We start from the raw sequence: 15,687 nt of genomic DNA, 5'->3' as shown, positions 1-15,687 counted from the left end.
ATTAATACGCTGAGTGCGCGGGCGCGTGGGAGAGAGTTCAGGCGTACTTGTACCAGCCGTAGGGCGCGCGTGTGCAGGAGAAAGATCCCTGGCACGCGGGCGCGCAATTGAATCACGTGGGCGGCGCGATAGAACGTTGGCACGGATCCTTTGGAGAGGATAGGCGAGCATGCGTAGGGCACGCGCGAGTAACCTCGCGGATGTGTGCGGGAGAAGGCTGGCGCGAAGGTGAGTGCTGGCGCGATGTTACTGGTTGGCGCGTGGGAGAAGCCAGCTTTGTTAACTTCCCAGCAGCACCACGTTCAGTAAATCGTTGGCGCGCAGGAGAATTAGATGTTGGGCGCGTTTGCGCGCAGGCAGGAGACTGATGGCGTGCGGGAGGTTGATGGCGCGCAGGTGAGTTTTGGCGTGCAGCTGGGTGCGGGCGCGTAGGAGAATGTTGGCGCGTAGGCTCAGGCAAGACCTGGCGCGCAGGTGAACGTGGAAGCGTATGCGCAAAAGGGCGCGCATAGCACGTGATGGAGTTATGCTCCTGTTGGGACGAATGCGCGTGTTAGCGCATACGCCCTTGTTGCCCTGTGTTAGGGTTTAGTGATGGGGCCTGACAAGCTACTAAAGACCATTCATCAGGTTTCGTTGGCGCGTACCGCGTATCTGGTTGGCGCGCCTTAGCGTGCTTAGGTGAAGCCTTGTTAGGCCCAAGTAGAAAAGGTGACGGCAGGTCGTCAGGTCTGTCGGATGGAAGGTCGACGTTTCCTTTAAAAGAACGACCTTCCATTGAAGGAGATCGCGAACAATCTGCAGAAAGGTCCAGGACCAGTGCAGGAGCAGTGATAGGTGATTGGTCTCGAGGCTCCTCTGCGGGGAACTGCATCGAAGGTGTTGAACCAAAGAGGCGAGGCGCCTCCTCACTCCAGGTGAAGGAAGGTCTCTATGGCGAAGAGGAAGGCGAGCCTTCCGACGAATGCGCCCTCTTGGGGGCCATTGGATCAGCAAGCTGACCTTCTGCAGTCCTCCGAAGAGGAGTCTCTGTAAGTGAATTCCCCCGAGGGGAAGAAACACTAGCAGGAGAGACTGATGATGGACTTAGTTTCTCCCTCGTAGGTTGAACAGGAACGGGAGAAACTAAGCCGTCAGCTACCGTAGGGTTTGGAGAGGCAGAGGTGATGGGTGATACCGCTTTGGATACCTCTGACACCACAATGTCGACAAAAGACAGAGGATCAACCTTTGACGGTGACGGCAATTGCTTGACAGCAGCACCCAATCGGATGTAGTTAAGCAAAACCTCCTTGGAGAGCGAACCCTTAGGCCCCAAGGAGGATTAAAGCTGAAATAAGGATAGTAACATATCCTCCCCCGGGGGGAGAGGTGGAACTGCTCCGCTAGGGGAAGCAACGTCATCTCTCGAGTCCCGAGGTTGGTAAACAGTACATCGGTCTACGCTACCACTCGACGGTCCCTCGAAAGAGACCGACCGAGTGGGAGCTTCGGAGGAGGTTTGGGCAACGGAAGAAGAGGCCTTGGGTTTTTCTCCTTTCAAAGAAACCTTCAAAGGAGAAATATCCCGTATGGACTTCTTTTTCCGGTCGCGAAAACCTCTCCCAATGGAAGGTAGACCACTTCCTACAACTGTAGTTGCTATCACACCGTTGGCCCCTACAAGAAAGACAAAGGACGTGAGGATCAGTCTCGACTGCCGACATGAATGTTCCACAGGGGCGGTCGGGAAACCCAGGGCAGGTGCACATGATCCCAGAGGCCAACTTCACATACAGAACTAGAAAAAGAAAAAGAAATGACAAAAGCAATTAAATGGCTGCCAAATGACGGCGAGGATGAGAGCGGACACGTCCGACCACCATCCAAGCTAAGAGCAAAGTGATCTCAAGCACAGGTGTGTGAGAGGGGGGATAGCTACCCCGCTAACTAGCGGTGTGGGTAGTTAACCCTCGTTAAAAATTAATGGCTCGTCATTTCAGCTACGCCGAAAGTAATATGACAAATTCGTAGGTAATTTTTATTTTTCGTAACTATACAAACCTTAGCTATTTAATATGGGTAATTACTTTTGGCATAGCTGAAATGACGAGCCATTAGAATTTTAACGAGGGATTACTACCCAACCGCTAGTTAGCGGGGGGTAGGGAGGGTAGCTTGCTCCCCCCCCCCCCCCCCCCCTCACACACACCTGTGCTTGATCTCACTTTGCTTAGAGGTAGGACTTCACGGGGGATAGGGCTGGAGAAAAGTTTATTAAATAGCTAAGGTTTGTATAGTTAGGAAAAATACAACTTACCTAGGAATTTGTCATTTGTTCCGTAACTGACATACAAACCATGCTATTTAATAAGGGTGACTCACCCCTTAGGAAGGGTGGAAAGTCCCAGCCAGTACTGGCTTTTGGCTTTGCCCGGGGACTCAGTATCTGAGTGTGTCAGCACTCAACAATAAGGAGTCCCTGAACCTCGCTAGACCCTTGCTACGCAAGGGCTGCGGCCTACGTAAGCTGTGTGTGAAGGTATGAAGTGTGACTCGTCCTAGGAAGTTGACCTGTAGTCCTTTAGATGGAAACTTTAGGCTAGGAATCTCCCAATACCACATCGTCAGGGTATGGGGACGTGACAGTATTAGCTTAATACTAGGAACACAAGGAAACATGGTTTACCTGCAGTGGTTCGAGGTCAGCTGTGCAGAGAACCCAGGATGCTGCTTTCCCTGAGAGAGGGGAGGATGAAGAAAAGAATAAGGGCCAGACATACCTTTTCATTCATGCAGACTAGAACTGGGTAACAATGCCCTCAACCTTCTGCTACTTGTCCATTAAGGAGCCTGAGGTTTTAAACCAGATGTTGTGCAGCCACCACAGGGCCGATAGAGAATGTATCGAGCCTCCTGCGGGTCACGTCTTGCAGGTAGTGGGCTGTGAAGGTCGTCTGACGCTTCCACACCCCAGCTTGTAGAACCTGCGTCACTGAAAAGCTTTTCTTGAAGGCCAGGGACGTAGCTACGCCCGACATCATGTGCTCTAGGGCGACGTGATGGAGAAAGGTCAGGATTCAGGGACAGATGGATCACCCTACGAATCCATGCCGAGATGGTATTCTTGGTGACCCTCCTCTTAGTCCTCCCAGTGCTCACAAACAATGCCTGCACCTGGGGATGAACTGCAGCCGTTCTTTTGAGATATAACCTCAAACCCCTTACTGGACACAGTAGGAGATGGTCTGGGTCATCTGTTACAGAACAAAGACTCGAAATCTGGAAGGAGTCGAACCGAGGGTCCGGCACTCCTGGATTCTGAGTCTTAGCAATAAACTCAGGGACGAATCTGAACGTTACCTCACCCCATCCCTTGAATGGGCGATGTCATAAGAGAGACCATGAAGTTCAATGACTCGCTTGGCCGAGGCCAAAACTAGTAGGAACACCGTCTTCCAAGTTAGGTGGCGATCTGAAGCCTGGCGTAATGGTTCATAGGGAGGTCTCTTAAGAGACCTGAGAACTCGAACCACATTCCATGAAGGAGGTCTCACTTCCGACTGAGGGCAGGTAAGTTCATAACTTCATATGAGTAGGGAAAGTTCCAGCGAGGAAGAAATGTCCACTCCTTTGAGCCTGAAGGCTAGACTTAAGGCTGAGCGATAGCCTTTCACCGCCGAGACTGAAAGGCGCATTTCTTCCCGCAAATACACGAAGAACTTCGCTATTGCTGGAATAGTGGCATCGAGTGGAGAGATACCCCTTCCATGACACCAACCACAGAAGACTCACCACTTTGCCTGGTAGACAGATGCAGATGACCTTCGCAGGTGTCCAGACATCCTAATCGCAACTTGTTGCAAAAATCCTCTCTCAGCGAGGAGATGCTGGATAGTCTCCAGGCGTGAAGTTGTAGCGAAGCTACGGCTTCGTGGAAGATGTTGGCGTGTGGTTGTTTGAGTAGCTCGTGTCGTGGAGGGAGTTCTCTCCGAAGTTCCGTTAGGAGTTCCAGAAGGTCCGGAAACCATTCCACATGATGCCATAGCGGAGCTATAAGGGTCATTGAAAGATTGACCGATATTCTGGTCTTGTTGAGCACCCTCCTCATTAGACAGAACAGGGGGAAAGGCGTATACGTCGATGTTGTCCCACCGTTGTTGGAAGGCATCTTGCCAGAGCGCCTTGGGATCTGGGACTGGGGAGCAGTACAGCGGAAGCTTGAAGTTCAGCACTGTAGCGAACAGATCCACAGTCGGGGAACCCAACAAAGTCAGGACTTTGTTGGCTACTAGATGATCCAAAGACAACTCGGTACTCACTATCTGAGATGCTCTGCTCAGACTGCCAGCGAGCACATTCCTCTTGCCTGGAGTGAAGCGAGCCGATAGTGGAATCGAGTGGGCTTCGGTCCATCTCAGTATCTCTACTGCGAGATGGGATAGCTGCTTTGAAAAGGTACCTCCTTGCTTGTTGATGTAAGCCACTACTGTGGTGTTGTCGCTCATCACCACCACAGAGTGACCCGCCAGGTATTGTTGGAACTGTTGAAGGGCCAAGAATACGGCCTTCATTTCTAGCAGATTTTTATGGAGGCACTTTTCTGATTATGACCACAGGCCTAAGGTCCTGTGTTGCAGAACGTGCCCCCCCCCCTTTCTTTGAGGCGTCCGAAAACAGCATCAAATCTGGGGGGAGGACGAGAAGATCCACTCCCCTTCGTAGGTTCTCGTCAGTCACCCACCACTGAAGGTCCGTCTGTTCCACAGGTCCCATAGGCATCATGACATCCGGGGAATCGTGACCCTGATTCCACCAGGACTTGAGTCACCATTGGAGGGATCTCATCCTGAGGCGACCGTTGGGAACTAGACGGGCCAAGGATGAGAGGTGACCGAGGAGACATAACCACGATTGGGCTGGAAGCTCTTCTCGTCTGAGGAAAGGACTTGCGACCCTCCTCAGCCTTGCTATCCTGTCGTCTGATGGGAAGGCTTTGTGGAGATTGGTGTCTATGATCATGCCTAGATATACCAGTCTTTGAGTGGGAAGCAGAGAGGACTTCTCGAGATTTACCATGATCCCCAGATCTTAGCAAAGTCCCAGAAGTTTGTCTCGGTGTCGAAGAAGGGCTGACTCCGAGTCTGCTAGGATCAGCCAGTCGGATCCTGTGTGCCCACGACGATATCAGGGTGAACACTCTGGTGAAAACCTGTGGTGCTGTGGAGAGACCGAAACACAGCACCTTGAACTGGTACACCTTGTTGTCTAAGCTGAATCTTAAGTACTTCCTTGAAACGGATGGACCGGGATTTGGAAGTACGCGTCCTTCAGGTCCAGTGTACACATGAAGTCTTGTGTTCTCACTGCAAGACTGACCGTGTCTGCCGTCTCCATACTGAACGGAGACTGTATGACAAACCCCTTCAGTGTCGAGAGGTCGATGACCGGTCTCCAGCCTCCAGACGCCTTCTCACAGGGAGGAGTCAATTGTAGAAGCCTGGGGACCCGTACACAACCTCTTGGAGGGAGCGCTTCTTCAACATGGTCTGGACTTCTGCCCGGAGGGCCTGCCCTTTTACCGATCTCTACCCAGGGAGGAGGGAGGGGCTCGTTACCGACACTGGAGGCAAGCTCAGAGAGCTGGCCCTCGGCCTTGTCTCTGGCGCTCTTCATTCCCTGAGACCAGGGCAAAGCTGCACTGGCCCTAAGGAATTCCTGGGTAGCGAAGATTCGGTCCAGGACCGTCTCCTTCCCTTCACGAGGAGGAATCTCTAGGTCTGGGGTCCCCTTGAGGTTCCTCCTGAGGGTCAGGACTTGCCAGAACGAGTGTTCTGACCCCTGGAGCTCTCCTCCTGATGGACTGGCAGCGAGGTCTCCCGTCCCCAGAGGCTCTTCCTGGGGAGACTCGCTGACATTCTCCAAGGGTCCATCTGGTTCCTGTCGGGTCCTTGCGGAAGACTTGGACCTTCGGTTCCCTCCAAGGAGGGAAACAGGACTCCAGCAAAGAAGGATGTAAGGCTTTCGCCCCCTCCGTACGAGAAGATTTCTCAGGAAGAGGCGGGGATTCCCCCATTGGTGTGATGGGGGAGAGGACGGATCTTCCGACCCTCCTGGGGATGGGTAATGCTCATCCGCAGGGGAGGGGGAGGAAGTCTGAGGAGGGATAGGAGCCTGCGTAAGGACTCGCAAAGAGACAGGATAGTCCTTGGAGGAGATAGCACATCAGGGATTCCTCTCTCCCTCTTCAGGGGGGGAGGAAGTTGCTACTGATTAGTGTCCCCAGTCAGAAAGCACAGGCTTCATAGCCTGCGTAAGCGCTCTGACAACGGTGTCCAACCAGGGTTGCTGACTGACTGTCGCGCTGTCAGATAGTCCCTCTGGAGGGAAGGGGATCGTTCGATCCCTTGGAGGAGTTGACACATGAGGGTTCGCCTGTAGAGAATCTGCAATGAAGGGAGAAGAGTCCTTAGACCTGTCCGGAAACCTCCCCTCCTCCGGAGAGGGCGCTGCTCTGCACTTGCGGGGAGGGGAACGCGATGGTGGCCTGACCGCCAGAACCCCTAATGTAATTCGGGCGTGATCGTGTTGGAGATTGGTGCGCCGATCACGCTGGTGATCGCGCAAAAAGCCCAGTTCTGGGTAGCGTATGAATGAATCGTGCGTAGCAGGATATTTGCGCTCGCGCGCGCCCGTACTCGCGTGAGTGTGGGCGTATCGGCGATCGCGCGGGGGAAACCATCTGTGCCCGCGCAGACGATCCTCGGCGCTTCCGCGCGTATAAAGATCATGGGCAATTGCGTGGGGGAAACCATCCCGCCCGCGGACGATTTTTGGCGACAGAAGATCGCCGGTGCTTGCGCGCGACAGAAGATCGTCGGCGATTGCGTGCGGGAAACCATCCCGCGCGCGGAAGAAATAAACGCAGACGATCTTCGGCGTTTACGCACGTACGAAGATCGTCAGCGTTAGCGCGAGAAAAGATCGTCGGTGATTGTGCGCGGGAAACCAATGGTGCCCGCGCGCGTACGATCTTCGGCTATTTAAGACGATTGTCGGCGATCGCGCGCGCAGACGATCTTCAGCACTTACGCGTGTGCGAAGATCGTCGGCGCTCGCACGCGAGAAAATAATCGGCGATCCCGCACGAACGATCTTCGACGATCGCGCGCGAACGATCTTCGACGATCCGCGATGATCACGTGAGGGCAACCATCGTAGATCAGGAACTGGGATGTGTCCCTAAAAGGGAGGGCATCCCCTGATGAGGACCAAGGCAGGTATGCTTCAGAAAGCCAACGATCAACTGAAAGTACTGCTTAACACTCCGAGAGTGGTCTCTGTGAGGGACCTCTCCCGCGAACGTGAGAAGTGTCCTTCGTAGAAGAGACTTGGAGACACCGCAGGCTGAACTGCTGGTGAGCCCCTCTGCGCTATCTCAGGAACTCCAACGATGTGTGCTAATGCGCAGGGAACGTTGGTAGCAGCCTCTGGAACAGGATGTCTCTGGAAGGCAGTCTCAGGAACAGCAGGAACAGCAGCCGAGCGCTAGCGCGCAAGAGAACGTTGGCGCGCAGGGGATACCTGGCGCTTAAGGGACTTACTCACGATGTGAGAAAGCCTCTTCTGCCCCGGAGGGAATGGAGCCCGTTGGATAACGGGGAGCGTGGGCGCCCAAAGCGCGTCAGCAGCCAGGAACGGATACGGCAGGTCAGCAGGTCCACTGAGGGAACGAGAGATCAAAGGTCAAACGTAGCCTGTGTAGCGAGGCCCCGAAGGGTTGAATTGTAAGACCCCGAAGGGTCAGCGCAACGAGAAACCGAAGTTTCCCTGTCACTAATCACTGAAATGTAGTAGTGACTAAAGTTACGAGAGCCCGAGGGATCTGCATAACTGATGTTACGAGACCCTGAAGGGTCAGAGAAACGAGAAACCGAAGTTTCCCTGTCACTAAACACAGAAGTGTTAGTGAACTAACTGAACAGCAAGCTGTTTCAACAGGAACAATCCTCCGAAGAGGAGTCTTTATGAGTGGCCTCTCTCGCGAACGAGAGAGGTGAACACTTCGTAGAAGAGACTGGTGATGGTGCCCCCAAGGGCTGTAGGATCAGCTGACGTAAACAGGAACAATCCTCCAGAGAGGAGTCTCTATGAGTGTCCTCTCACGCGAACGGGAGGAGACACTTCGTAGAAGAGACCAAAAGGAGCAATCCTCTGAAGAGGAGCCCTCAGTGCGGCCTCCCTCGCGAATGAGAGAGGTCACAAGACTGATCCTGCAGCCTTGTGACCTCTCTCATTCGCCCCTTGAGCATAGCTACAGAAGCGACCGCTCAGCTCCGAGAGCATAGTTGCTTAGTACCATGGTCCGGCCTTGTAACCACTCAGCCCCTTGAGCAAGTTACAAGAGCATAACCGCCTAAGGACCAGGAAAAAGGTTAAGAAGGGAAGTTAACTAACTACCCTTGGGGGCGAACCTCCTTATCGTTCTAGGATGCACTGAAGAGCTGACAGTAGTCACGGGGGAACTTCTAAGAGAAGGGAACGCCCATGACGATGTCCTAGAGAGATGGCAGCGACAGCAGACTCCCCAGGCATAAACAGGACAGCTCTGCTTCGAAGGCACACTACAGTCCATGAAGAAACAGCTTCGTAAACTGGGAAAATAAAAATGAATAATTATTTAACAGAAATTCCCCCGGGGGAAACTCCGAAGAGTAACCCCGAGGGAAAGTAAAACATAAGAACGAAAGTTAGGTATGCGCCCTCCTCCCCCACTGACATGCACGGGCGAGGGGGAAGGGCGAAAAACTTAACAAAAAACAGAATTATAACAACTATAATTATGTAACTGACTTTGAATGTTCCAAGAATCACAGACCCCCGAAGGGAAGCGTTCCCCGAGCTGAAAAGTTAAAAATACAATTAGATTTCATAAAAATAATTGAGACAAATAAAACGAAATAGCGACTCGGCCCAAGAAGCTATCGTAGAAGACGTAGTAAGGAGTAAGAGGTGAACGACCTCGAGAGAGGGGCCACTCTCCATGAAGGCAACCATGGTGGCCTAGGAGTGAACGGCCGGGACCAAGAAGAGAATCGTGATGGCCTAGCGCTAAGCCGGCGATCACTCTCGTAGACGTACACTACACACACCGCACAAACACTGAAAAGGAAACTTACTATATTCTATACACAAGAATATATATAAACATCAATAATGTTTAAATATATTAAGTATAAGAAAAAGTAAGTTAAAAGACAAAACATCAATGGACGTCAAGCGAGGATGGGAGCGGAGACATCCGCTCGCCATCCGAGCCAAAAGTAAAGTGGAGCACGCACTGTGTGTGTGAGGGGGGAGATGTAGCAAGCTACCCCTCCCTACCCCCCCCTAACTAGCGGAGGGGTAGTAAACTCTCGTTGAAATTCTTATGGCTCGTTATTTCAGCTACGCCGAAGTAATTACCCCATGTAAATAGCGTGGTTTGCAGTTCAGTTACGGAACAAACTTCATTTGAACTAACAAAGACCTGACTTGGACAAAGGTTTCCATGGAAAAGGGTTTGTTGGAATGTGGGGGTTGGGAAATTTTAACCCCCCTGTGCAAACTTTCCGTATGTATGGGTTCGTGATTTGTTAAAGGAAAAACAACGGAGTGTAGGAGTAAACATGAATGAACTAAAATGGGAAACTTGTCCAAAGCAAGTATTTATGTGAAATCTGGGCATGACAGGGTACAGTGAACCCTCGCTACTTCGCGGTTCGACCATCGCGGATTCACCACTTCGCGGATTTTTTTCATAACCCATGTATATACATATATCGCGGATATTCCGGAAATATCAAAAATACCGTGATGTGACCGATGGTGCGAGATTGGAGAAAGTAAGGAAAATTGAATCATGATTGATTTTCAATATAAATTAAACTTTGAGGAGCAACAAAGATATCATTTGTTAGAGAGATAGAGAGAGGTAAGGAATGAGAGGTAGTGAAAAGTAGCCCACAGAGAGAGAGAGAGAGAGAGAGAGAGAGAGAGAGAGAGAGAGAGAGAGAGAGAGAGAGAGAGAGGGGGGTTTAAATGTAATAAACAAAAAAATTTGATAGGTTATAACACATTGGTGCTTATGTAATATCAACTGTATACTGTAGACGGTTTGAATAAGTTAAGAAATGGTATAAACGATACTTTGTTAGTGTATTCGTACACACTCAAGAGCGGCAGCTAGATGACAGCTGATCTAATCACAGCCAAAAGTAAAACAAAAAGAAGTCAACAATACTCGATTTTTAAAACACACCCGAAATTTAAAAATAAAAGAACACGCTTTCTTAATGTGCAATTAACTATTTAAAGAGTGGCAATTTTCCAGAATAAAATTATATTTCCCAAAAAATAGTGGTTTGCTGATGAAATCGGATGCCGTATTTTTAGCTATGATTGAAATGGATGTAGACTCGGCCTAATTTTTTTGTTTCGTATTTAATTGACACTAAGAAAACTAATTTTAGTTTCTTCATCTAAATGTATGTATTGTATAACACGAAGAGAGAGAGAGAGAGAGAGAGAGAGAGAGAGAGAGAGAGAGAGAGAGAGAGAGAGAGAGAGAGAGAGAGAGAGAGAGAGAGAGAGAGAGAATGAATCAGCCGTTGTAATCAAATGGCGTGTTTTTGTTTCGTGAGAATTTCATCGCCACGACTATAACAACAACATACTGTACTGAACTTTACAGTATTTTACAGACTACTGTAATATGATAAAGTAAAATATTTGTAATCTATTTTATATGAAATGGGGCTATTTTTTTTTTTTTTTAAATTTACATTTACGTATGTAAAACAACTCTCTCTCTCTCTTTCTCTCTCTCTCTCTCTCTCTCTCTCTCTCTCTCTCGTAGATTGTTTTCCTGCTTTGCTACGCATGTATGATTTTATATAGATACGGTAAATAATATTTGTAATAACATATTTTATAAAAGCTTTTACTGTAATATCATTATTTATCACTTTCATCATGCGCGTTAAATTCCTTAGTTTGTTTACTGAGCGTACTTTATGACGCCGTCGTTTCAGGCGGCGTCATAAAGAAAAACATTTCATTTGGAAGTCCTAAGAAAAATTAAGTAAAACATTAGTAATAACCAAATCAACATACTGTACTGAATAATCAATATAATCGATGCAAAAACTAACCTATACACAAATGTGTAAATGCGTTTGTTTCTTCATAATAATCAGAGATAAATGTAAACAAAACATTGGTTGCCATTTTTTTATCGTGCTTTTTGGCGTGTTTAGGAAACGCATGATATAAAGTCGCCTTTAATATTTGTGCCTGTTTTAGTTTAAGGTACGTTAGTACATGCATTAAGTGTTCTGTACATTAAAGGGTAGTTTGTTAACAGTACTACGTACAAGGGAAGGTTTTAAAGGTCTGAATATACATGTTGAAATAAATAGGTAAATATGGTGTCACTACTTCGCGGATTTTCACCTATCGCAGCCGGGTCTGGAACCTATCTACCACGATAAACGAGGGTTCACTGTAATAACAAAATGTATAAAGGAATAATAGCAAGATAAAATGGAGTGTATAATAAATAATATTTAATGGGAATATAAAATGAAGTGATTTTATAAGATATCGGATAATAAAATGTGTAATTCAAGGGTCAAACGTATTATGTATAAGTGAGTATTACATAAAAGGAATGGTATAGCTGTACTGGATCAAGTAAAATACTTGAATAAACTGGGTGAAGTCGTATACTGTACTGTACTTGAATGTGGCGGGTAAAATGACGTAGAAAATGGGGAGGGGTTATATGAGAAGAAGTAATCCTATTGGTGGAGGTGGAGTTTATGCGCAGGTGGTAGGAGCTTATGCGCAGAAGGTCGAAAACTGCTATGTACAAATGAACGAACGAGAGCGACTACAACCGACCCGTAGAATGTCAACATATAAATGAAAAACATACCGTTAGTATAGGATATAGATAATTAGCGTATTTTTGCATCTGTTTATTATACATCCAAAACGGTAATGTAAAGAGAAGAAAAGGCTTATTTTACCATTATATACCATTTCCCCAGTATGTTTTCCCCATCTAAAACCCCGAGTTCCCATTGGTGTCCCCCATTATCGTTAGATATAGATATATATATTTCTGAAACTATTCATTTGCGCCAGTTACGAGTGTCATTTTTGAAGAGAGCAGACCTTTTTCTATAAAGTAGTTTTTTCCCTAGGTTACATTACCCTGTAATACAATACAATAATACCCTGATTTGCTAATAACCTCAGCAGTAGAATTATCTTGTAACCTCTCTACATCCCTTGATATATTAGTCATATTAGTTGCACCAAGGCTTGATCCATATATTGGTAGACAATTTATGAACGGGGATAATATTTAGAAATCAAATGGGTTTTGCTTTGATGTGCACTCGCTTTGCTCGCGAAAAAAGAAAAACATCAAGCTCCTATGTACTGGCAAGTGATACATGCTGAGCTGTGCTGGCTAACCCCATTGATTATTATTTCTTAGATAATTAAGCTTTTATTTGCAATGAAAATGAGTATCAATGTCTAAGAAAATGGACGTTTTTCTATTGGAAACACCTGTATTTAAGTACAAAAGTTTTTTCCCGTCCATAACAATAATAAAATCCTACTATTACCCCTGTATGCACTTATAGGCCAGAAGACACTCCAAAGACCTTTTATTAATACCTATTGAGTGTGCTAACAGCAATAGCCCATGGAGGATAACACTCAATTGGAGTCTCCCCAATTAGCCTTACTCATGGGTTACCCTAATATCCAACTTAAGGCCTACACATTAATACCTCTAGTGTATCATCAATCAAAGTGTTACAAGAATGCGTTAAACGAAAATACAGACCTTGGGTTACCATAGTGTCATAAAAACGGACTTGGTAACAAGTTGCGCATTGCCTACGGTTAAAAGGATACAAAGGTTGACCTGATTTCCGTCGCTGGCAGCGGTAAGCAGACATGACCTCATAAATACGCTGGCGATAGCACATAAAATAAAAGACCACCTAACGCCAGTCATTGTCATTTCGGTCAAAACACCCAAAAGTCATCTTACGCCTGGTTCGTAAATGACAACAATTGACGTGTAGCCCGGCTATTTGTTTACATCGATGCAATGTTACCAGATCAAGTTCGGCTTAGACGCTTCACCTCGAAGCAGTGTTACCAGTATACGTGGGGATAGAAATATTATCAAAATAGAATTTTTTAATTGGAGTAAAATTGGCTATAATAAAAAAATATATATATTGTCTAATTACTAATTGTGTACCCAGTATACGTGGGGCTAGAAATATTATCAAAATAGAATTTTTTAATTGGGGTAAAATTGGCTACAATAAAAAAATATATATATTGTCTAATTACTAATTGTGTACCCAGTATACGTGGGGATAGAAATATTATCAAAATAGATTTTTTTTAATTGGGGTAAAATTGGCTATAATAAAAAAAAATATATATATATTGTCTAATTACTAATTGTGTACCCAGTATACGTGGGGATAGAAATATTATCAAAATAGATTTTTTTTAATTGGGGTAAAATTGGCTATAATAAAAAAAAATATATATATATTGTCTAATTACTAATTGTGTACCCAGTATACGTGGGGATAGAAATATTATCAAAATAGAATTTTTTAATTGGGGTAAAATTGGCTATAATAAAAAAAATATATATATTGTCTAATTACTAATTGTGTACCCAGTATAGGTGGGGCTAGAAATATTATCAAAATAGAATTTTTTAATTGGAGTAAAATTGGCTATAATAAAAAAAATATATATATATATATTGTCTAATTACTAATTGTGTACCCAGTATAGGTGGGGCTAGAAATATTATCAAAATAGAATTTTTTAATTGCAGTAAAATTGGCTATAATAAAAATATATATATATATTGTCTAATTACTAATTGTGTACCCAGTATACGTGGGGATAGAAATATTATCAAAATATATTTTTTGAATTGGAGTAAAATATGAAAAAAATAGTCTAATTGCTAATTGTCGAATCATTTTAGTTTAGACATTTAAGGAACCTGTGATAATTTTGAGATTGTTGGGTAGAAGAAATAATATTGAAGGATTATATCTGTGATTATACTATTAAAACACACACACGTAAACCGCTAGAGAGTTATGAGGTCTTTTGACTGGCCAGATGGTACTACATTGGATCCTTCCCTCTGGTTACGGTTCATTTTCCTATTGCTTACACACATCCACACTGAATAATCTGGCCTATTCTTTACATATTCTCCTCTGTCCTTATACACCTGACAACACATATTACCAAACAATTCTTCTTCACCTAAGGGGTTACTGCACTAATTGTTCAGTGGCCACTTTCCTCTTAGTAAGGGTAGAAGAGACTCTTTAGCTATGGTAAGCAGCTTTTCTAGGAGAAGGACACTCCACAATCAAACCATTGTTCTCTAGTCTTTGGTAGTGCCATAGCCTCTGTACCATGGTTTTCCACTGTCTTGGGTTAGAGTTCTCTTGCTTGAGGGTACACTCGGGGACACTATTCTATCATATTTATTTTTCTTCCGCTTTTTTTTTTATTAAAGTTTTCATAGTTTATATAGGAGATATTTATTTTGATATTGTTACTCTTCTTAAAATAATCTATTTTTCTTTTTTCCTTTCCTCACTGGGCTATGTTCCCTCTGGGCTTATAGCATCCTGCTTTTCCAACTAGGGTTGTAGCTTATCTAATAATAATAATGATAATAATAATAATAATAATAATAATAATAATAATAATAATAATAATAATAATAATAATCTCCGCATAACACCTGAACCTAATTTATGAAAAATTTCTAGAATTAGTACTAACGTTTGAAACGAATCTATGTTGGTATTAATGTACACCTATGAAATATATATACACATGTAGGCTATATCATATACAATCATATACTGATACAACAAAAACAGTCGTTTATAGTCCACTGCAGGACAAAAGCCTCATACAGTACATGTCTTTATTCATGTCTGAGGTTTAATCAGTTTCCATCACCTCGCTCACACGCTGGCAAGTTAGGATTGCCAATGGTGGGAGACGTTTGTCTAATCATTCACGGCAAACCAACCTAGTAGACCTATAGCTTTGCTGATCATGGCGATACTTACTTTACTTTACTTTGATGGCTGATTTTCCGGTCCCATACAGCAGGGGAACCCCACTCTCTACAGGACCTCCACTGTTGTTTTACCTTGTTCGTTCAGAGTATTTCAAGTTTCATACCTTGTCACCACATTAATGTATTCCCACTCAGAAACGATATATATATATATATATATATATATATATATATATATATATATATATATATATATATATATATATATATATATATATATATATATATATATACATACATACTTCTACTATTAGCGTGCTTTTTTACCATTTATATGGGGTAACACAGTTGCCTTCTTTTGAAAGACTTTGCTTTGGCAAGTAATATATATATATATATATATATATATATATATATATATATATATATATATATATATATATATATATATATATATATATATATATATATACATATATATATATATATATATATATATATATATATATATATATATATATATATATATATATATATATATATATATATATATA

At 44.7% G+C, this 15,687-nt stretch overlaps 1 protein-coding gene across 1 annotated transcript in view; it reads right to left on the bottom strand.

Moving 5' to 3' along the window:
• The window catches only part of LOC137623252 (coiled-coil domain-containing protein 134-like), a 62,549-nt gene extending 49,382 nt beyond the window's left edge, over positions 1-13,167 (bottom strand). Inside the window, exon 1 of the mRNA XM_068354000.1 lies at positions 12,955-13,167. Within this exon, the coding sequence (XP_068210101.1) occupies positions 12,955-13,063 (109 nt within the window). The 5' untranslated portion in view covers positions 13,064-13,167. The remainder of the gene's footprint in view (positions 1-12,954) is intronic.
• Between the last annotated feature and the right edge of the window lie 2,520 nt (positions 13,168-15,687).

The sequence above is a fragment of the Palaemon carinicauda genome, chromosome 30 (genome assembly GCF_036898095.1).
Source record: "Palaemon carinicauda isolate YSFRI2023 chromosome 30, ASM3689809v2, whole genome shotgun sequence".
Taxonomy (NCBI): domain Eukaryota; kingdom Metazoa; phylum Arthropoda; class Malacostraca; order Decapoda; family Palaemonidae; genus Palaemon; species Palaemon carinicauda.
Note: the sequence above shows the minus strand (reverse complement) of the source record. Positions and strands in the feature narration are given on the sequence as shown.